A 24158-nucleotide genomic window follows, 5' to 3' on the forward strand; every position below is an offset into this window, starting at 1 on the left:
CCGAACTCAATTTTCGTGTTCGTTAGTAGTGAGGGTGGAAGGCACAGAAAAAAAAGAAAAGGCAGCAGTTCATTTGCCTACGTTCGGAGAAAAGCTGCCAAATTGGCGTTGAAAACCACCACATCAAGCCAGGTGGAAAATGAAGCTCCTGATAAATGGTGGTTTTGTTCATCCCCCAAACCCCACCCTCCTCCCGCTCCCTTTTTCGGCTCTTTCCGAGTGAGCGAATAGTTGCTCGGCTAACGAATATGTAAATTACAAATCAAACGTGCCGAAGCAGATTACGGAATGCAGGTGAATAAAAATCGCATTTCAGCTGCACACCCGGGTTCGCTTTCGAAGTTTCTCTCATTAACACTTCCCACATTTTCCCACAGCTGGACGGACAGAAATAAAAGAAGCTTTTCATCACTCGGCTGCCTGTGTTTTCAGGCCAACCCAGGGGGGTGTGGGCGGTTCTGAATCGGAATCAAAATGAACAAAAGAAAACCTTCGCAACAAGCACAGACAGACAGCCATGGCCAACCTCGATCTCATCCCTGGTCGCTGCTGGAAGGAAAATGTTTCAAATCCTTTCCATTTGAAATAGGAAACCGGGGCCGTGGCTCGGTCGCTCGTCCTGTGAGGCGTGTGAGAGAAATGATTCTTTTCACTTGATGCCTTTTGTATGGTGCGGCTCGGTTCTCCTGCTTCCACCTTCGTCATCATCGTCCGGATTCTGAACTGCCGCCAGCAGTAAGCAGGCGAAAATGTCTCTCTTATCTGTTCACACCTGCTACAAGGCGGCATTTCGGTGCCTGCGCCGAATCACCCCGGGAATCGATTGGTGCTAAAGTTCACCGGTGAAAATAGGAAACCCGAAGGCACTTCCTTGCTGCCTGCAGCGTTACTTGATTTATGGATAACTAACTGAATTTTCCCACGGTGCAGCAGGAGATTGGATTCCTGGCACTATTTTTTTTTTCATTCCTAATTCAAACCCCCAGTTTACCCTAAACACAGTGTTATGCTTTGACTGCACTCACGGCAAATAAACCTGCAGTGACTCCTCCTGACACTGTCTACCTGGTGGATCGGGCTGGATAAGAGGAAAAAAAAGAGAACCATCAGTTTGCGTGCAATCGAGGAAAAGGGCATCGGGAAAATTAAATAAAATTTATTGTCCAATGAGAGTTCTTTCTCTCTCTCTCTTTCTACTGCTTTCTCCTCTGACTGGCACCGAAGCCCGTGGTACCCGTTTCCGTTGTTTTTTTTGTTGAACGAAATCGAAATCGAAGCAATAAATTAAATTTAATTCCTTATTTTCTCTGTTCTTTCTCTTTCAACCACCGCCGCAGCTCCACTGCACATGGCCGAAGCGGTCCAGGGAATGACGGGGAAGCTGGAGTGCAACATCACGTCTCCGATAGCCGGCGACCGGGCGATCCTGGTCATTTGGTACAAGGGTGGACAGACGATTCCGTTGTACACGTGAGTATTGTGTTGCCATTTGGCATTTTTTCCCCCTTTACTTCTTCTCCATCTTTCAGCTCGTTAAGTTTTTGCTTTCTCCCGGTTTCATAGTGAAAATTGTTGTGCTAAGTATCCGTAATTGGAGGTTGTCAACCGGGGTGACATGATGACAATTGGCTCGGTTAGTTTATGGTTCGATTCGGTCCGGTCCGGTCCGGGACTTGTCCGAACCGAGCTGGAGCTGCACTGCTTTTCGATTGAGCACCAGTTGATTTCGTGCCTGTCATTAAGTATTCATGGAAAACTGAGGGCAATGTTAATCGTGTTTTGGCAAGTGACAGGATTTTATTGATTTCTTTTTCGAATATGACTTATGACATAATTAATTGACTTTTCAGAATCGAAAGTTCAGTAAAAATATTAACGAACTGTTTCAGAAGGCTGGGGAAATCTCTTCCGGTCAATTTAAAAACTCCCACCGCGGGACACAGAAGCAAACTTGTGTCGGCCTGTTTGAGAGTAATTTTATTTTTGAACCGAAATGAAATTGTTTTCCATAAAATCAGCAACAGACAGACAGTTTGTCAAATTCAGTTCCCCGTGTGATGAAAAAAACAAACACAAAGGATCGAGTGCTGAAAAAAAAGCCTGAAAAGTATTAATTCAAGTTGGATGATTGAAATTATTCGTCGATGAATTTCGGAAGCTATTATTATTTTCCATTCAAATCGCTCACTGTTTGGTGCAAAATTAATCATTCCGATAAATTTACGAATTTGGAAAAATTCAACCGATCCATCAAGGATATTTATGTGATGGATATTTTACAAAAAAAAGATCCCTGAAAATCCAACTGAGAAATTGTGGAACGAAAGGTAACTAATAATTAACAATTTGTTTATAGAACACTTCGGTCAATAAGTACTCGGTCTGGCAGATAGATGGCCTCACTAAATAAAACGCCCTTTTAGTGTTGAACGGAGACATCCTTCAGGCGTCGTCGGTCAAAATTTCATGACATTTCGTTCATTAGTTTGTCAGTTATTGTACTTTCGGTGACATACTTTTCGAAAATTAGAAAAATAATTTCGAGAGCTGAGAAAACACTACGATTTATTATTTTTAGTTGGTTTGACGAAAATTCGCCATAACTAAGCTCAGTTTTGCAATTACTGAGTGGAAACATATGTTGAAGAAGCCAAATGAATGTGAAACTCACAGAAAAGGTGATTTTTTGGAAAAACATATTGCATAAGAACGCAGGTTGGAGTCCTGCCTCTGAGCGTATTTTGTTTAAAATCATCCTACTATCATATCCACCATATTCGCCAGATTCAGCCCCCAGCGACTATTTTCTGTTCTCAAAATTAAAAAAAGAAACTTATTGTGAAAATATTCGCGTTGACCGATAATACCATCGCTGAAGCTGGAGCTTCTTTTTTTTTAGGCTAAGGTGTAAATTTGTTGAGTGAGTACTACTACTACAAAAGAAGGACTCGAACCACATTTATTCCAAATCGGAAAAATGGATTTAACTATTGACGAATTTTGTGCCAGCTCGAACATATGTTGGCAGAAACCTGTTTGATTACAAAAATTCTGGGCATGTACACTTTGCCACAACACTTTTCACACTTTGATATTCCAAAATTGATCTACACTCTTAAAAAAGAATGAAAATTACGCTTGACGCATAATCAAGCCTACCTTAGTTTCTTTGGTGATGACACAATATTACATCTACTAACATGTAAAAATATATTTTCCGTATGCATCGATGTAAATTTCAGCTAAAGACTGTCCCAGAAAGTATGGACGCAACGAAAAACCGCTGCCATTTCGCAATGGTTCAGAATATGTCAATTTTTATGGCTGCGTCCTGTTGTTTACACTCTTCTCTAACCACTTGTGCAGTTGTTTATTCGTTTTCATTAGTTTGTTTCGAAATGCGTGGTCTTTCAGCAGAACAACGTCAAAAAATTGTGTACAAATGGTGCACAGAACGCGGACTGTCACTGAGAAAGATAGCAAAAATGGAAGGAGTAAGTGAGAAAGCCGTGCGAAATGCAATCAGAAAGTTCGGTGAGGATAACACCTTTGTGAATAAACCGAAAACGGGTCAAAAAAAAGGTCCTGCTAAAACAACCAAAACGTAGTCCGAAACAAGAAGCATCGATCAGGCCGAGGGTTCGAAAGCTGTACAATACGATTCTTGCTGGAAATTTGAACTGCATAATCATGGACGACGAAACCTACGTGAAATTTGATTACAAATCCTTGCCGGGACCACAATATTATACGGTGCGAGAAGTCCAAGTGTTAAACCAGTCCGAAACATCGATTAAAGTCGAAAAATTTGATAAGAAGGCTATGGTCCGGCAAGCAATATGTAGCTGTGGTAATTCCTCCCATTATTCGATTCCTCCAGTCTTCTGGCTAGATCTTGTTTCTTGTCACTACTCGAAATCAACGGTAGAATGGGATTCTACCAAAAATTTTACTTTCGTCCCAAAAGACATGAATCCACCAAATTGCCCACAACTTTGACCAATTGAGGAATTTTGGGCATTAACGAAGGCACATCTTAGGAAACATGTCTCGGCAGCCGAAACCATTCAACATTTCGAAAAAGATTGGAAAAAAGTGTCAAAACTTGTCGCCAAGAAGTATGTACGGAATTTAATGAAGAACGTTCGCAAGAAGGTGCACCAGCTAGTCTACAATGGCTAAGTAGCAAATGTTGAGAATAATATTCTGTTGTTGTAGTCTAATATTGTCAGTATATCGAATAAAATTTGAATATCTAGCACTTGTGAATTATTTACAACGAAATCAAAGTGCGTCCATGCTTTCTGGGACAGTCTTTAAATTAATAGTGAAATTACTGATATAACTTATCTTCACATGCTTTCAGTTGTGAATGAAAGTGAATCGCGACACTCCTTTTATTTGCATCTATAAAGATGTAAATTTTTCTAAGAGTGTCTTTTAAAAGGGCCGAACTTTTTTGCCCCTATATTTTCGAATGATTATAGCCCAGAAACGACAAATCCCACCAGAATGTGAGACACTTGCGATTTTTCCAAAATCAGTGAAATTTTCAAACAAAAATACTGAAAAAATCCTAAATCAAGTACTGCACTGAATATAATCATTTTAAAAACTTTAAATCGATTACGATTTTTCTTCTAGTTCTGATTTTTTATGCTAATATCGAGCAACTAGCAATAATGGATTCTGAATTCTCCTAAAAATTTTCAGTTAAGTTAAGTTTTGTTGGAAAAACTGTTTTCCCTGGAAATACATAAATAAAGCAAAACAATAAATAAATAAATAAATAAAACATTGTACTAATGAATAGCTAAATAAATAAGTTGAAAAATTATTAAATAAATAAGTAAGTAAATAAATAAACAAATGAGTGAATAAATCAATAAGTAAATAGTTAATTATGAAATGATTAATATATTGAATGAATAAATTACTGAATAGGTAAAAACTGAACAAATAAAAAAATAAATAAATGAACAAACTAAATAAAAAAAATGATAAAAAATTAAAAAAGGAAAACCTAATAAACAAATAAATTAAAAATTAATAAGCTAATGAACAAATAAATTAATGAATGAATGAATATGTAAATAAACGAATGACTAAAATAATGAATGAATGTTTATGTAAATAAAATGAAATTAATAAAAAAATAAAATTATTTTCACAATTTTTTGCACATTTTACCCCATAATTCCGGAACCCGAAGTCGGATCCAAACAATATTCAGGAATTTTGTATGGGACCACAAGACCTTTCATTCGAATCTAAGTTTGTTAAAATCGGTTCAACAATTTCCGAGAAAAGTTAGTGCAAAAAAACGTTACATACACACATACGCACACACACATACACACAGACATTTTGCGTGCTCGACGAACTGAGTCGAATGGTATATGACTTGGTTCAAAAGTCGGTTTTCACAGTGATTGCATAAGGCAAAAATAAATTCTTTAAAAAAACAGTAATGAAAAAATAAAGAGAACACAATAAAACAATAGATATATAAATAAATAAATAAATAAATAAATAAATAAATAATAAATAAATAAATAAATTGAATGAACAAATAAATAAATAAGTCTATAACTTAATAAATTAAGTCATTGATTTATGAATAAATGAAATAATTAATCACTAAATTAGTTATTAAATATAAATAAATAAATAAGTAAATGAATAAGTATATGAAATAATAAATAATAAAAATGATTGGGAAACATTATATAAATGAAGGTATAAATAAACAATTAAATGAATAAATAAATAAATAAACGAATAAATAAACAAACAAGTAAAAAATTAATTAATAAATACATATATAACTATGTGAATGGATAGGTGTACAATCAATAGATAAATAAATTAATAAATAAATAAATACATTCATAAATGAATGTAGGTGAAGAGAATGAAGAGATTGATTAATAAATGAATTATTGAATAAGTGAATAAACGAATAAATCAGTTTTCTAATGAATTATCAAATAGATTAAATACTAATAGTACTGATGTTGTACCGTAGAATTCCACTATGTCACGTCATTACACTCTCACAGAGTCACTATTTTCACAGTCACTATTTTTCCGAAAGTGTATCAAACGTTATAATACAGATACGTTTTTCGGAATGTTATTTACATCCTTCTTCAGTGTATCGGTTTTATAAGTTTATAAGTTTATAAGTTTATAAAACCGATACACTGAAGAAGGAGGTAAATAACATTCCGAAATACGTATCTGTATTATAACGTTTGATACACTTTCGGAAAAATAGTGACTGTGAAAATAGTGACTCTGTGAGAGTGTAATGACGTGACATAGTGGAATTCTACGGTACAACAACAGTACTATTAGTGAGAATATTCTACTAACAGCCCAAACAGAAATTTAGTAGATTAAATATTCAATAATTGAATTAATAATTCAATAAATACCTGAATTGGTAAATTAAGAAAGAAATAAACGGATAATTAAATGAATAATCCAATAAATAGATGTGAAAATAAATAAATAAATACACTAATAAATAAATTAATGAATAAATGAATGAATTAATTAATAAAATAATATAATAAAGGAAACAATATTATGATTAAATAAATAAGTGAATAAATGAAAGTAAAGTAAAATTAATTGTAAAGTAGATAAATGTATAAAATAGATAAATAAGTAAATAAATAACGTAATATATGAATGAAAACAAAATGATAATGAATGAATGAATACATAAATAATTCAATAGATAAATAAATAAAGAAGTAAATGAGTAGGTAGATAAATAAATAAATAAATAAATTGATGAATGAATATATGAATGAACGGATAAATTGGATATGAAAAAGACAAATCAATAAATTAAAGAGTAAATGAATGAATCAGTAAATGAATTAAAAAATCAATAAATGATTTTCGTCATTTGGGGGTTTGGTACCTCGTGGGTAGCCAGTTTGTGATGAGTCGAAGATGATACGTAAAAACAAGAAATAAGTCATGTGTACTTTGCACAAATTGGCTACCCACGAGGTACCAAACCACCAAATGACGAAAATCTTTTAGCGATCAGTATGCCGTCGAATTTGTTTCGTTCTTTCGGCACGTCAGGTTAGACATAGCGCTTCGGCGAAAACAAGTGCTTTGCAAATTGCATTAACTTTACGTCTGCTCAGCGGATTATGTTGATCCAGAGGTTTTTACATCAGCAGTAGAACATAATCTGCTGATCCACTGATGAGTCGAAGACGAAACGTAAAAACAAGTCAATAAATGAATAAGTAATAATTAAATAAATAAATTAAATAATTAATGGATAAATAATTCAATAAGTATACGAGGTCTGTTCAAAAAGTTCCCGGAATTTTTTAATTGCGCGAGTCTAGAGAGTCCGGTGGTCAACATTTTTTTTATTGTGTTGGTACATATGTCCCTAGTGTATGGTGAAATTTTCAGCTGTATTCATTGTTTACATTCTGTATTGTAGCGGCTGGTGTAGACGTGTTTTTTTGAGCACGGCGATTTTTGTTAGTTTAAACAATGGAAGAATTGAAGAGTCAAAGAATTTGTATTAAATTTTGCGTGAAAAATGAAATAAAGTGTAACCAAGTGTGCGAAATGTTACAGAGAGCCTACGGTGAGTCTGCTATGAAAAAAACAAGTGTTTACGAGTGGTATAAGCGTTTCCAAGATGGCCGCGAAGACGTTGAAGACGACGAACGCTCCGGTCGACCCAGCACGTCAATAATCGATGAAAATGTGGGAAAAGTGGAAAAATGATTATGGATGATCGCCGAATCACTATTAGAGAAGTTGCTGATGAAGTTGGCATATCAGTTGGCTCATGCCATCATATTTTTTCAAATGTTTTGGGCATGAAACGAGTGGCAGCAAAATTCGTTCCAAAACTCATCGTTGCTTCTTCATGATTTTTGGCTAAAAACAAGACTTTAATCATGCCCCAACCTCCTTATTCGCCAGATATCGCTCCGTGTGATTTTTTCCTGTTCCCAAAGTTGAAGAAACCCATGAAAGGACAGCGTTTTTCATCGATTGAAGAGATAAAGGCAGAATCGCTGAGAGTGCTACAGAGCATTATAAAAAGTGACTATCAGGGGTGTTTCGAAGACTGGAAAAAACGCTGGCATAAGTGTATTATATCTAGGGGGGATTACTTTGAAGGGGACCATATAGATGTAGACGAATAAATAAATATTTTTTTAGAAAAATGAGAATTCCGGGTACTTTTTGAACAGACCTCGTATAACAAATAAATAAAGTGCTCATCTCTCAATGTATAAACGGTTATTATTGAGCAAATTTACCAATCTTGAGACAAAATCAAAAATGGTGGTTTGATTTTCTCATATGAAAAGATTATGCAATCACTATGATCACCGGCTTTTGGACAGAGGCGCGGAGGGCCGAATGTCATATTCCATTTCGACTCAGTTCGTCAATTACGCAAAATGTCTGTGTGTATAGAAAATTTCGTATTCCACATACTTAAATTCAAATGAAATGTCTTGTGATTCCTTTAAAATTTTTGAATCCAACTTTTGGTTCCGGAATTATGGCCACAAACGAACTCAGGGTGGAACGAACTCACTTTTCTCGGCTGTGGCTACACCGATTTTTACAAACTTAGATTTAAATCAAAGATCTTATGATTCCATACATAACTAGTGAATTTAATCCGGATCTGACTTCTGGTTCTGGAGTTACAAGGTTATGGGAGTCCGAAATATCTGTGCGTACAAGCGATGGTACGGAATTAGAAAACACAGTACCGTCTCAACGAACAAAGCACGGCACAATTCTCCAAATAACTAGGAGAACGTGCCACTTGAGCCAATTATTTCTGATTCTGATTCCATCGGCACCGACCATTCATGAGTCCGAGTTTTCAATCGTTTTGAAGGAAACAGAATCACAGGCATGAATGTCTGTTACCGGTGTGTGCTTTTTGTTGAATAACATGCTGAAGTAAAGGTAAAGACATGATAATGAAAGAATTAAATGTTTAATTTGTATATGGTTTACGACACAAAAATGTATGATATTTTCGAAACAGATTGTAAAACTATTCGACCTTTTGGGCCTGGCTATTTAATAACGCTAAAATCTTACAGCAACTTCGACAGTCTCCCGATTCCGGTTCCGGAAACAGTTATTCAAAATGTCCAATATGAAACTTTGCATCGATTACTAGTGCATTGTTAATGAGAAAAGTATCATTACAGAACTAGGTGGATTAAAACTTAAAATTTTTTAATCAATCTGCAATTTTTTTTCAGTAGGTTTACTCGAAAATTTGACTGATTTTTGGAAAATCACTTGTTGTACTTTATATTTCTCCTATACAAGATTCCTGAATTTCATTTGGATCCGACTTCTGGTTCCGGAGCTACAGGAAATTAAAATAATTTAACTCATTTTTCTCGTAGATGGCTAAACCAGTTTCCTTCATCTAAGATTCGAAAAACAAGTGTTATTATCCGATAAAAACTTCTTGGTTTTCAATCAGATCCGACTACCGATTCAGGAGATACAGGGTGATTAGTCTAAAAATGTCAATTTCAAGTAAATTAATCGGATTTTTCGGGTTTGTCGATTTAGATAGTCGATAGCCAAATAAACTTATTTCAGTTTTACCGGTATTCGGGTTTCGATCCCGAAAGGTACCGAAAAATTTTATTCCGTGAATTCTTGAATAATTAGTATGATAAATTTATAAATTTTGAGAGGGTCCAGCTTTTCGCGAAAGTTAGTAATGATGTATAACAAAAAGTTAGCTCTGTGAAGCCAATGAGTTCCGAAGACGTGTTAAGTCAAAGAATAATCAAATTCTTCCGCTATAATTGTTCCGAGCGCTACACAATAAAGTTATTGTGCGTAGCGTTGGTTGATCCAATGTTTATAATATTGCAGTCATCATCAGATGCACTCGAAAAACTGCATCCGTACTGGAAGCCATTCACGGTACAATTCCAGCTATCCGAGCTCCGTGCTTCGACAGTTGGAAAGCAAATGAAGTTAGGATTCACTTCCTAGAAAATAAGTACTATTAACATCCATAAACTATCTCGAGCGTAATAGAATTGCTTTCATCGCGGAAACCTCAGAGGAACGCAATTTCTCCCATCATCAGCAGGATGAAGACTGAAGTCAAACAGTAACAACTAACAACAGCAGTGGAGGGGGAAAAAAAGTACTTTTACCCGCAAATATTATTTACAACAATCTGAGTGCTCCACGTACTCGTTCCCGGTACAGAAAACACATAAATCATTCTCCCTTCCGCTGTCAACCCGAAGAAGTTCCGTGTGATGAGCTGAGCTGTGCTGCGCTGGGATGAGACCAGCTGCGGGGGAGGATGGCAACAATCAACAATTGTTTACTCGAGCAATAAAACAAGGATGCAAGCTCTCCTCTGTCTCTCTCTCTCCCAGTTTCTCTTTAGATCTAGGTCGACCGGAAATTAAACAAGGTACTCACCACCGTCCATTCGCCAATCCATCCATTCTCTGTCTGTCTATCCGTCCGAGACAACAACGTTGAGGACGACGACGACGACGATAATGACGGTAACAAGGAGAGAGGAAACTGTATGAGGCCCGGGCACTGCACTCGATGGAACCCATATCCCCGTCCGTGTCCGACCAGTTCATCAGTTTGTTGTAAAATCCAAGGATCTACGGAATATCCCTAGCCTAGCCACGAGCCACGAGAATGATGACCATCATTTACCATTAAGAAAACCGTGTAGCTCACGGGAGCTTTACTATCCTGTCAGCCATCCAGCTGGATATGTGTGCGTACGTGTGTGTGCGCCGTCGGTCGGCCGTTGGGATGACTGGGATCACGGGTTTTATGGATGTTGTTGTTGTTGTTGTCGCTGGAACTGTCAACTTCCGGCGCGAAGCTAGCCAACCAGCCAACTAGGTCCTGAGTCCTGAGTCCTGAGGCAGAGCAGAGCAGCAAGAGGAATGACTACGACGATTGATGGCGTTTCCATCCAAGTAAACAACTTCGTCCACAGCCAGCTGCGTTTCTTTGTCTCAGCAGGCCCTGGACGTCGTTGGGTCGTTCCGTCATGGCCTGGAGAAGGCAGGGGAAGTTTAAAGTCATCTCGAACTACATACCTACGGGGGGAGGACACTCGTCCGTGTAGCTCGGAATTCTTCGCGTGGGGAAATGTTGGCGGAAACAATGAAATTTAACCGCGGTGGAGCAGCACACGACGGAAGATTTCATTATTTTTAAAACGGAGTCTGGGTTTCGAAGAGATAGTCAGTTTCATTATGTTCTAGATAAATCTCGGACTTATTTATTTATTCATTCATTCGACGAACAAATGTAGACATACACATAGTGAATGGTTGGCAATGTTTACTCATATACTAGGTATTATTTATAAGGTTTAGCTGTATGTTCGAGCAGATGTTATCAGAAGTATCTTCGAGGAGTTTTTTAGCAGTTTTTGAATAGTTTTTTCTAGATATTTTTCTAACAGTTTTACAAGCCACTGTTTGCAGTAGTTTTTTCTAGTAGTTTTTGACGAACGGATTGTAAACAGTTTTTATTGTGTGGAATATTTTCAGAAGTGCCTTTGTGCATTATTTTAATCGGTTTTACCAAGCAGTTTTTAAACCAGAATTTTTTTCTAGAAACATTTTCGAGCCGATGTTTTGAAGAGTTTTTTCAAGCAGTACTTTTGAGCAGTTGTTCCGAACGAATTTTGAAGCAGATGTTTTCAGCAGTTTTTCAGGCAGGTTTTTTGAGCAGCTTTTCCTTGTAGATTATTATGAACAGTTTTTGGACAATTTTTCCCAGTAATTTTTCGAGCACACATTTTCAACTGTTTTTAAGCAGTATTTTCAAATAATTCGTAATCTGATTTTTTCAGCATTTTTTCTAGTAATAATTCTTATGAGTTTTCAAACAGTTTAGAGAGAAACTTTTCATCAGTTTTTCGAACAGATTTTTGGGGCAGATTTTTCGATCAGTAATTTTTTAAGCAGTTTGTCAAGCAGCTGTTTACAGCAGTTGTTCTAGCAGTTTTTTCGTGCGGATATTTTCAGCTGTTATTTTAGCGGTATTTTCGTGTAGATGTTTCCAGCGGCGTTTCGTTTACATATTTTTGTGCAGTTTTTCGAGAAGATGTTTTCAGCAGTTGTCGCTTGTTTATTATCGAGCAGCTTTACGTGTAGAACTTTTCAGTGGTTTTTCAAGTATTTTTTGTGCAATTTTTCAAGAAGAGTTTGGGCAGTTGTCGCTTGTTATTTAGAGCAGTTTTTGAAGCTATTTCGAGTAATTTTGCGAGCAGATACTTGCAACGGTTTTCGAGAAGAATTTTCAAGCAGATATTCTCAGAAGTTTTTTCAAGCTGTGTTTTTGAGCAGTGATAAAAATGTTTTTTTATCAAATATGTTAAGCAACAGCAACAGTTTTTGTTTGAAGTTTCTCAGTAGTTTTTCGAGCAAATTTTTCGAGCAGATTTTTCGAGCAGATGTTTTGAGCAAATTTCGAGTAGTATTTTCGAGAAGCTTTTCGAGTTTATGTTTTCAGGGGTTTTTTTTTAGTATTTATTGAGAAGTTTTTCGAGACGATATTTGGAATAGTTTTTAGAGCAGTTTTTGAAGATATTTCGAGCAGATATTTTCAACGTTTTTTTGAAAAGAATTTTCAAGCAGTAAATATTATCAGTAGTTTATCGAGCAGATGGTTTGAGTCGATTTTAAAGTTGATTTTTAATGTTTTTTTTCGAGCAGTTTTGAACAGTTTTTTAAGCAGTTCAAAAAGAAGTTTCTCAGTAGTTTATCTAGTTCTATTTTTTGGAACTGTTTTTCAAGCAGTTTTTCTAGCAGTATTTTCGAGTAGAAGTTTTTAGTAATTTTTTAAGTAGTATTTTGGAGCAGCTTTTCGAGTAGATGTTTTCAGTGCTTTTACGAGTAATTATTGAGAAGTTTTTTGAGACGATATTGGAACAGTATCCCCTAGTTATTTAGAGCAGTTTTTGAAGCTATTTCGAATAATTTTCCGAGCAGATACTTGCAACGGTTTTTGAGAAGAATTTTCAAGTAGATGTTCTAAGAAGTTTTTTCGAGCAGTATAAAAAGATGTTTTATAGCAAATATGTTAAGAAACAGCTACTTTCAGCAGTTTTTCTTTCATTATTTTCAAGCATAGAATTTCCGCAGTTTGTTCGAGCAGTATTTGAGAGAAGTTTTTTTGTTGTAAATATTATCAGCAGTTTAACGAGTAAATGTTTTGAGCAGATTTTAAAGCTGATTTTTAATGTTTTTTGTGTAGTAATTTTTTTCGAGCAGTGTTGAACAGTTTTTTAAGAGAAGTTTCTCAGTAATTTTTCGAACATATTTTTTGAGCAGATTTTTCGAGCAGATGTTTTTAGCAAATTTCGAGTAGTATTTTCGAGAAGCTTTTTGAATTTATTTTTTCAGTGTTTTTTTTGAATATTTATTGAGAAGTTTTTCGAGAAGATATTTGGAATAGTTTTTAGAGCAGTGTTTGAAGCTATTTCGAGCAGATATTTTCAACGTTTTTTGAGAAGAATGAAAGTAAATAAAGTAGTAAATATTATCAGTAGTTTATCGAGCAGATGTTTTGAGCCGATTTTAAAGCTGATTTTGAATGTTTTTTTTCTAGTTGTTCTTTTCGAGCAGTTTTGAACAGATTTTAAGCAGTTCAAAAAGAAATTTCTCAGTAGTTTTTCTAGTTCTATTTTTTGGAACAGTTTTTCAAGCAGTTTTTCTAGCAGTATTTTCGAGTAGATATTTTTAGCAATTTGTTTAGTAGTATTTTTGAGCAGCTTTTCGAATAAATGTTTTCAGTGCTTTTTCGAGTAATTATTGAGAAGTTTTCCGAGACGATATTTGGAATAGTTTTCCCTTGTTATTTAGAGCGGTTTATGGAGCTATTTCGATTAATTTTCCGAGCAGATACTTGCAACGGTTTTTGAGAAGAATTTTCAAGCATATGTTCTCAGAAGTTTTTTCGAGCAGTATAAAAAAATGTTTTTTTTATCACATATGTTAAGGAACAGCAGCTTTCCGCAGTTTTTCTTTCATTATTTTCAAGCATAGAATTTCCGCAGTTTATTCGAGCAGTATGTGCGAGAGGTTTTTTTGTTGTAAATATTATCAGCAGCTTAACGAACAAATGTTTTGAGCAGATTTTAAAACTGATTTTTAATGTTTTTTTGTAGTTGTTTTTTTCGAGCAGTTTCGAAGAGTTTTTTAAGAGAAGTTTCTCAGTAGTTTTTCGAGCAGATTTGTTGAGCAGATTTTTTTGATCAGATGTTTTTTTGGAAATTTCAGTAGTATTTTCGAACAGCTATTGGAATAGATGTTTTAAATGCTTTTTCGAGTATTTATTGAGAAGTTTTTCGAGACGATATTTGGAATAGTTTTCCATTGTTATTTAGAGCAGCTTTTGAAGCTATTTCGAGTAATTTTCCGAGCAAATATTTCCATCGATTTTTGAGAAGAATTTCCAAACAGATGGTCTCAGAAGTATTATCGAGCAGTGTTTTTGAGCAGTATATTACGATGTTTTTTTTAGAAAATATTTTACACTACAGTAGTTTTTCGAGCAGATTTTTTAAGCAGTAATTTTTTTTGAACAATTTTTCAAGCAATTGTACTGGCAATATTTTTGAGCAAATGTTTTTAGCAATTTTTACGTAGTAGTTTCGAGCAGCTTTTCGAATAGATGTTTTTAGTGTTTTTTCGAGTATTTATTGAGAAGTTTTTCGAGACGATATTTTGAGTAGCTTCCGCTTATTGTTTATTCGAACAGCTCTTGAAGTTATTTTCTAGTAATTTTTCGAACAGATATTTCCAACGATTTTTTAGAAGTATTCTCAAGCAGATATTTTCAGAAGCTTTTTCGAGCAGTATTTTGGAGCAGTATAAAAAGATGTTTTTGTTTAGCAAATATGTTAAGCAACAGCTACTTTCAGCAGTTTATTTAGCAGCTTTTCCTTCATTATTATCGAGCAGATAATTCCCGCAGGTTTTTCGAGCAGTATTTCTGAGAAGTTTTTTGATGAGATATTTTCGGCAGTTTATCAAGGAGATGTTTTGAGTAGTTTTCTTATATAGTTTTTTTTCGAGAAGCTTTTGAACAGTTCTTTTCACTTGTTTTTCGAAGATTTTAATGCTGATTTTTCTAGTAGTATTTTTCTACCAGTTATTGTAAGCAGTCTGAAAAACTAGTTTTTTGAGCTTTTATTAGCAGATGTTTACAGCAATTTTTTAACGAGTATTTTTTCAAGAAGATGTTTTCATAAACTGTTTATAGTGTTTATTTTTAAAGTATTTTCTAACAGTATTTTTAATCTGTTTTTTTAACAGTTTTACAAGCAGTTGTTTTCAACAAATTTTTCTAGCAGTTTTTGAGAAGGTATTTTTTGAACTGTTGTTTTTATCGGTTTGTCACGCAACTGTTTTCTGTAGCTTTTTCTAGTAGTTTTTTTCAAAATTTTATGAAGGGCTCTTTTATCAGTTTTTTAACGATTTTTCCGAGCAGTTTTTTAAGAGAAGTTTCTCAGTAGTTTTTTGAGCAGATTTTTCGAGCAGATGTTTTTTGGAAATTTCGAGTAGTATTTTCGAGCAGCTTTTCGAATAGATGTTTTCAATGTTTTTCCGAGTATTTATTGAAAAGATTTTCGAGACGATATTTAGAATAGTTTTCCTTTGTTATTTAGAGCAGGTTTTGAAGCTATTTCGAGTAATTTTCCGAGCAGATATTTCCAACTATTTTTGAGAAGAATTTTCAAACAGATGGTCTCAGAAGTATTTTTGAGCAGTGTTTTTGAGCAGTATGAAAAGATGTTAAAGAACAGTTACTACAGTAGTTTTTCGAGCAGATATTTTGAACAATTTTTCAAGCAATTCTACTGGCAGTATTTTTGAGCAAATGTTTTTAGCAATTTTTGAGTAGTGTTTTCGAGCATCTTTTCGAATATATGATGTCAGTGTTTTTTCGAGTATTTATTGAGAAATTTTTCGAGACGATATTTTGAGTGGCTTTCACTTGTTGTTTATTCAAGCAGCTTTTGAAGTTTCTTTTTTGTAATTTTTCGAACAGATATTTCCAACGATTCTTGAGAAGTGTTTTCAAGCAGATATTTTCAAAAGTTTTTTCGAGCAGTATTTTAGAGCAGTATAAAAAGAGGTTTTTGTTTAGCAAATATGTTAAGCAACAGCTACTTTCAGCAGTTTATTTAGCTGCTTTTCTTTCATTATTATCGAGTAGATAATTCCCGCAGTTTTTTCGAGCAGTATTTATGAGAAGTTTTTTGATTAGATATTTTCGGCAGTTTATCAAGCAGATGTTTTGAGCAGTTTTCTTAAATAGTTTTTTTTCGAGAAGCTTTTGAACAGTTCTTTTCATTTGTTTTTCGAAAATTTTAATGCTGATTTTTTTAGTAGTATTTTTCTACCAGTTAACAGATCGGCTGAAAAGTTCGTATCGTTTCTATGAGAGGGCGCCACTAGAATTAAATCCATACCATTTTCAGTTAGTACCAACCTTCAAAAGATACGTGTATAAATTTGACAGCTGTCTGATTATTAGTTTGTGAGATATTGCATTTTGAGTGAAGCTACTTTTGTTATTGTGAAAAAAATGGAAAAAAAGGAATTTCGTGTGTTGATGAAACACTACTTTTTAATGAAAAAAGTGCCGCCGATGCCAAAAAAGGCTTGATGAGTGTTATCCAGATTCTGAACCGGGCGAAGCAACAATTCGTAAGTGGTTTGCAAAATTTCGTACTGGTCATATGAGCACCGAAGACGATGAACTCAGTGGACGTCCAAAAGAGGCTGTTACCGATGAAAACGTGAAAAGAATCCACAAAATGATTTTCAATGACCGTAAAGTGAAGTTGATCGAGATAGCTGACACCCTAAAGATATCAAAGAAACGTGTTGGACATATTATTCACGAATATTTGGATATGAGAAAGCTTTGTGCAAAATGGGTGCCGCGTGAGCTCACAATCGATCAAAAACAGCAACGAATTGAATTGAACGAATTGGGCTTCGAATTGCTCCCTCATCCACCGTATTCTCCAGATTTGGCCCCCAGTGACTTTTTCCTGTTCTCAGACCTCAAGAGAATGCTCGCTGGTAAGAAATTTAGAAGCAATGAAGAGGTAATCGCTGAAACTAAGGCCTATTTTGAGGCAAAGGACAAATCGTACTACAAAAATGATATCGAAAAGTGGGAAGATCGCTGTAATCGCTGTATCGCATCTGATGGCAATTATGTTGAATAATAAAAACGAATTTTGGCAAAAAATGTGTGTTTCTATTAAACGATATGAACTTTTCAGCCGAACTGTTATTGTAAGCAGTCTGAAAAACTAGTATTTTTCTCAAGAAGATGTTTTCATAAACTGTTTATAGTGTTTATTTTTAAAGTATTTTCTAACAGTATTTTCAATCTGTTTTTTTAACAGTTTTACAAGCAGTTGTTTTCAACAAATTTTTCTAGCAGTTTTTGAGAAGGTATTTTTTGAACTGTTGTTTTTATCGGTTTGTCACGCAACTGTTTTCTGTAGCTTTTACTAGTAGTTTTTTTCAAAATTTTATGAAGGGCTCTTTTATCAGTTTTTTAACGATTTTTCCGAGCAGTTTTTTAAGAGAAGTTTCTCAGTAGTTTTTTGAGCAGATTTTTCGAGCAGATGTTTTTTGGAAATTTCGAGTAGTACTTTCGAGCAGCTTTTCGAATAGATGTTTTCAATGTTTTTTCGAGTATTTATTGAGAAGTTTTTCGAGACGATATTTGGAATAGTTTTCCCTTGTTATTTAGAGCAGTTTTAGAAGCTATTTCGAGTAATTTTCCGAGCAGATATTTTCAACGATTTTTGAGAAGAATTTTCAAACAGATGGTCTCAGAGGTATTTTCGAGCAGTGTTTTGGAGCAGTATAAAAAGATGTTTTTTTAGAAGGAACAGCTACTACAGTAGATTTTCGAGCTGATTTTTTGAGCAGATTTTTCGAGCAGTAGTTTTTTTTCTTGAACAATTTTTCAAGCAATTGTTCTGGAAATATTTTTGAGCAAATGTTTCTAGAAATTTTTGAGTAGTACTTTCGAGCAGCTATATATTTTTTAGAGTATTTAATGAGTAGTTTTTCAAGACGATATTTTGAGTAGCTTTCGCTTGTTGTTTATTCAATAACAGCTCTTGAAGTTATTTTTTAGTAATTTTTCGAACAGATATTTCCAACGATTTTTTAGTAGTATTCTCAAGCAGATATTTTCAGAAGTTTATTTGAGCAGTATTTATGAGTAGTATATTTTTGTTAGCAAATATGTTAAGGAACAGCTACTTTCAACAGTTTATTTAGCAACTTTTCTTTAATTATTATCGAGCAGATAATTCTCGCAGTTTTTTCGAGCAGCATTTCTGAGAAGTTTTTTGACTAGATATTTTCGGATGTTTATCAAGCAGATGTTTTGAGCAGTTTTTTCATATAGTTTTTTTTCAAGAAGCATTTGAACAGTTCTTTTCAACCGTTTTTCGAATATTTCAACGCTGATTTTTCTAGTAGTATTTTTCTACCAGTTATGTTAAGCAGTCTGAAAAACTAGTTTTTTGAGTAATCTTTTATTAGCAGATGTTTACAGCAATTTTTTAACGAGTAATTTTTTCAAGATGATGTTTTCATAAGCTGTTAATAGTGTTTATTTTCAAAGTATTTTATAGCAGTATTTTTAATTTATTTTTTTTGAAGTATCTTCAAACTGTTTTCTCGAGAAGTTTCTCAAGCAGTTTTTTTTCAACAGCTTCTCCTAGTAGTTGTTTTCAAACAGGTTTTTTGTAGTTTTCTTGGGATATTTTCGTGACTTTTCCAGGTTTGCTCATGTTTTTCCATGCGGTTTTTCAAACCGAAATTTTTCTAGCAGTATATTCGAGCAGGTGTATTCAGCAGTTCTTCGAGCAGTATTTTTGAGCAATTTTTTCGAGAAGTTTGTTTTGTTTAAGGAGTATTTTTCAATTGTTTTTTGCACAGAAAATTTTTTGAGCAGTTTTTCTGAACAGATGTTTTTAGCAGCTTATTCTAATTGTTTTTTATCAGTTTTTGAACAGTATTTTCGTGCAGATACAGATAGATACAGATAGCGGAATTTTCGAGCTGTATCTTGTTTTGAGTAGTTTTTCAAGTAGCTGTTAGCAACAGTTCTTCTAGAAGTTTTTTAGCAGTATTTTCGAATAGTTTACCGAGCAGTTTTTCGAGTAGATAAAATATCTAACTCATCCAGTAGTTTTTGGAAAAATATTTGTAGAATTTTTTGTGAAGATGTTTTGAGCTGTTTTTCTTATAGTTTATTAAACAGCTTTTAAACAGTTTTTTCGAGCAATATTGTCAAACAGCAAGCAATTCTTTTAGCAATATCTTTTGTTTAACTTTTTTCAAGCAGCTTCTGACCACTTTTTTCGAGCAGCTATTTTCGGCTGTAACTGTAATTAGAGTAGCAGTTTTTAAGGCAGTTCAAGGAAAAAGCTTTCGAGCAGGTATTTACAGCAGTTTTTCGAACAGATATTTTCAGCAATTTTTTCTAGTATCTAGTAGTTTGGTTCAGCATTTTTTGAACAGTTTTTTTCGTGAATATATTCTCGACAGATTTTTCGAACAATATCTTTTTTAAGCACCTGCTCTCAGCAGTCTCTCTAGTAGATGTTTTCAGCAGATTTTTAGCAGTATTTTCGAGTAGTTTTTCACGAAGATAAAACAACCACATTATCCAGCAGTTTTTCGAAAAATTTGTTTAGCATTTTTTCGGGATGTTTTGAGCTGTTTTTTCTTGTAGTTATTTTGAGGAGCTTTTGACCAGTTTTTTTAGAGCATATATTTTTTATTGTTTTTGAGCAGCATTTTAAAACAGTAAGCAGTTTTTGAGCAGTATTTTCTGTTAACCAGCTTTTGAGCACTATTTTCGAGCAGTTTTTCAGCATATTTTCAGTAGTATTTCCGAATAATTTTTCAAGCTGATTTTTTCAGAAGTTTTTACTAGTAGCCTTTTTTCGAGCAGTAATGAGCAGTATCGTTTTGAGCAGTTTGTAAAGCAGCCGTTGTTATATTAATATTTTCGAGTAGATGTTTTCAGCAGTGTTTTAGAGCTGTTTTTGAGTAAATATTTTCAACAGTTTTCGAGCATTTATTGTGTAGTTTTCTGAAAAAATGTTCAGAGCAGTTTTTTCGAGATCTTTTTTTTTTAAATGTTTTTCCGAGCAGTTTATCAAACAGCTGTTTTTCTATTAGTATTTTCAAGCAGTATTTTTGAGTTTGCAGCAGTTTTTCGATAAGATGTTTAGAGCAGTGTTTTCCTTTAGTTTTTTTCGACCTGGTTTGAAACAGTTTTCCCGAATAGCTTTCCCAACAAATATTTTAAACAGTTTTCTAGCAGTTTTTCCAAACAATTTATATAGTTTTTTTCTAAAAAAATTTTTAAACAGTTTTTTAATCTGATTTGTTTAGCCATTTTTTCTATCGAGCTGTAATGAGCATTATTTTTTTTTTCTAGCAGCTCTTGAACAGTTTTTGGGAAGATACATTGAACTGTTTTAAGCAGTATTTTCGAGCAGTTTTTTAAGCTGATTTTTTCCAGAAGTTTTGCAGTTTTTTTAGCAGTAATTAGTAGTTTTTCAATCATTTTAAAGAAAAGGTTTTTAGAAGTTTTTCAAACAGATATTTACAGCAATTTTCAAAGAAAATGCTTTTAGCAGCTTTTTCTAGTAGTTTTTTACTTCAGCAGTATATGAACAGTTTTTTCAGCACATTTTTTATAGCAGTATCTTTTTGTGAGCAATTTGTCTAGCAACTGTTTGCAATATTTTCGAACAGTTTTTCAAGCTGATTTTTTCCAAAAGTTTTTACTTGTAGTTTTTTTTCGAGCAGTAATTGTAGTTTTTTAATCAGTTAAAAGAAAAAGTTTTTAGAAGTTTTTCAAGCAGTTTTTTCAGCACATTTTTTAGCAGCATCTTCTTTTGAGCAATTTGTCAAGTTATTGTTTGCAGTATTTTCGAGCAGATATTTTCTGCAGATCTTTCTAGCAGTATTTTGATGCTGTTTATCGAGATTAGTTTCTCGAGCATTTTTAGAGCAGTTTTTTGAGAAAATGTTTAAAGCAGTTTTATCTTATAGTTTTTTCGAGAGCTGATTATCCGAGCAGTATTTTTGAGCAGATGTTTTCAGCAGTTTTTCGAGAAAATGATTGAGTTTTTTTTTCAAGCAGCTTTTAAACAATCTTTTCCAGCAGTTTTTCAAACAAATTTTCAAAGCTGTTTTTAAGCAGTTTTTTCAAACAATTTTTCAAAATGATTTTTTTCAGTAATATTTTCTAGTATTTTTTTTCGAGCATTAATGAATAATTTTTTGAGCAATTTAAAGAGAAGTTTTTCGATTAGATATATACAGATGTTTTAGGAGTGGGTTTGTTCGAGCAGATTTTTTGAGTTTTCAGCAGTTTTTTCTTTCGAGCAATTTTTTAATAATTTTTAAACAGCTCATTCGAGCAGATATTTTCAATAGATATCTGGAGTAATATCTTTTCTTGAGCAGTTTTTTAAGCAGCAGTTGGCAGCAATTTCTTTCAGAGTATTTTCGAGTGAATGATTTCAGTTGTTTTTTTTTCAGTAGTATTTTCGAGTAGATGTTTTCAGTAGTTTTCGGAAAATATTCTATCATTTTTTTCCGAGAAAATCTTTTGAGCAGTTTTTTACAGTAGTTTTCTCGAGTAGCAATTGTAAACAGATTTTTTCAGCAACTTTTTCTAATAATCAATAGTAGTTTTTTTAACAGTATTTTCGAGCAGTTTACCTAGCAGTTTTTCGAGTAGATAGAACATCTACTTCGTCATGCAGTTTTTGGAAAAAAATTTTTGGCATTTTTTCAAGCAGATATCTTCAGCAGTTTTATTTTTAGTTGTTTCGAGCAGCTTATGAACAGTTTATTTTCAGGCGGGTATTTCCAACTATTTTTAAGCAGTATTTCAGAAAAGTTTTTTGAACTGTTTTTTCATCAGCTTTTTCTAGTATTTTTTTTTTCGAGCAGTGTTTTGAGTAGTATAATGTGAAGTTTTTTTTCGGGCAGTTTTTGCAACAGTTTTTTTTAATGAGATGCTTTCAATAGCTTTTTCTAGTAGCTTTTTTCGAGCAATTTTTATGCAGTTTATTAACAGTTCTTTCGAGCAGATATTTTCAACAGATTTCTGAGCAGTATCTTTTTTGATCAGTTTCTGAGCAGTTTTTTTTTCCTGTAATTTTCCGAATAGATAAAACAGCTGCATAATATATCAGTTTAAAAAAAAATTCAGGCTTTTTTCGTTAACATGTTTTGAGTCTCTTTTGAACACTTTTTTCGAGCAAATATTTTTGAAGTGTTTTCGAGCAGTATTTCAAGCTGATTTTTCGGCATTTTTTTCTGGTAGTTTATATTTTTCGAACATTTATGGGCTGTTTTTTGAACAGCTTAAAAAGGAGTTCGTCGAGAAATTATTTCGAGCAGATGTTTACAGCAGTTTTTTCCGAGTAGATTTTTGAACAGGTTTTTCCGAGTATATGTTTACAGCTGCCTTTTCTAGTAGCTTTTTTGAGCAATTTTTTAACATTGTACAGTTCTCTCGAGCAGATATTTCAAACAGATTTTTGTGAAGTATTTTTTCTTGAGCAATTTTTAAGCAGCTGTTTGAAGAAGTTTTTCTAGCAGTATCTTTGAGCGAACGTTTTCACTTGTTTTCCAGCAGTATTTTCGAGCAGGTATTTCCAGCAGATTTTTTTAGCAGAATTTTAATGCTGTTTATCGAGATTAGTTTTTCGAGCATTTTTTGAGAAGTTTTTCGAGAAAATGTTCAGAGCAGTTTTTTCTTGTAGTTTTTTCGAGCACTGTTTTTCCGAGTAGTATTATAGAGAAGTACTTTTGAGCAGATGTTTTCAGCAGTTTTTCGAGAAAATGTTTGAGCATTTTATTTTCAAGCAGATTTTAAACAATCTTTTCGTGCAGTTTTTCGAACAAGTATTTTAAATTGTTTTTGAACAGTTTTTCAAGATGATTTTTTCAGCAATTTTTTCTAGTATTTTTTTTTCGAGCAGTAATGAGTAATTTTTTGAGCAATTTAAGGAAAAATTTTCGATAAGATATATACAGACGTTTTGGTAGTGGGTTTGTTCTAGTAGATTTTTTGAGTAGAAGTTTTCAGCAGCTTATTCTTTCGAGAATTTTTTTAATAATTTTTAAACAGTTCATTCGAGCAGATATTTTCAACAGATTTCTGGAGCAGTATCTTTTCTTGAGCAGTTTTTCAAGCAGCTGTTTGCAGCAATTTCTTTCTCAGTATTTTCGAGTATTTGTTTTCAGTAGTTTTCGAAAAATATTCTATCATTTTTCCGAGAAAATGTTTTGAGCAGTTTTTCATGAAAGTTTTTCGATTAGCAATTATAAACAGTTTTTTCAGCAACTTTTTCTAGTAGTCAGTAGTAGTTTCTGGAACAGTATTTTCGAGCGGTTTACCTAGCAGTTTTTCGAGTTTTTATGTACTTTAAACTAATCTCTAATAATTTAATCTACTTCATCATGCAGTTTTTAGAAAAATATTTTTAGCATTTTTTCGAGCAGATATCTTCAGCAGTTTTAATTTTAGTTGTTTCGAGCAGCATACAACAATCTATTTTCAGGCGGGTATTTCCAACTATTTTTCAGAAGTTTTTTCTGGTAGTTTTTTCGAGCAATAAAGAACAGTTTTTATGCAATCATTTACAGCCGTTTTTCGATCAGATGTCTTCAGCAGCTTTTTCTAGTAGTTTTTTAGTAATTTTCTTCAATAGTTTTTTCGTGCCGATATTTGCATCAGATTTTTTGTACAGTATCATCTTTTGAGCAGTTTGCCAAGCAGCTATTTGCAGTAGTTGTTCTAACAGTATTTTAGAGCAGATTTTCTTAGAGCAGATTTTTTTGAGCAGATTTTTTAGCAGTTTTTTTTAACAGTATTTTATTACTGTTTATCGAGTTTAGTTTTGCGAGTATTTTTTGTGCAGTTTTTCGAAAAAACGTTTAGAGCAGTTTTTTGTTGTAGTTATTTAGCACTATTTTTCCGAGCAGTATTTTAGAGCAGTACTTTTGAGCAGGTAT

At 33.5% G+C, this 24158-nt stretch overlaps 1 protein-coding gene across 5 annotated transcripts in view; it reads left to right on the forward strand.

Annotated features, from left to right (window-relative positions):
* The window catches only part of LOC131432866 (nephrin), a 789197-nt gene that overhangs the window by 494011 nt on the left and 271028 nt on the right, over window positions 1–24158 (forward strand). For all 5 annotated transcript variants that reach the window (XM_058599423.1, XM_058599426.1, XM_058599425.1 and 2 more), the window contains exon 2: window positions 1338–1470. In XM_058599423.1, the coding sequence (XP_058455406.1) occupies window positions 1338–1470 (133 nt within the window). The remainder of the gene's footprint in view (window positions 1–1337; window positions 1471–24158) is intronic.

The sequence above is a fragment of the Malaya genurostris genome, chromosome 2 (genome assembly GCF_030247185.1).
Source record: "Malaya genurostris strain Urasoe2022 chromosome 2, Malgen_1.1, whole genome shotgun sequence".
NCBI lineage: Eukaryota > Metazoa > Arthropoda > Insecta > Diptera > Culicidae > Malaya > Malaya genurostris.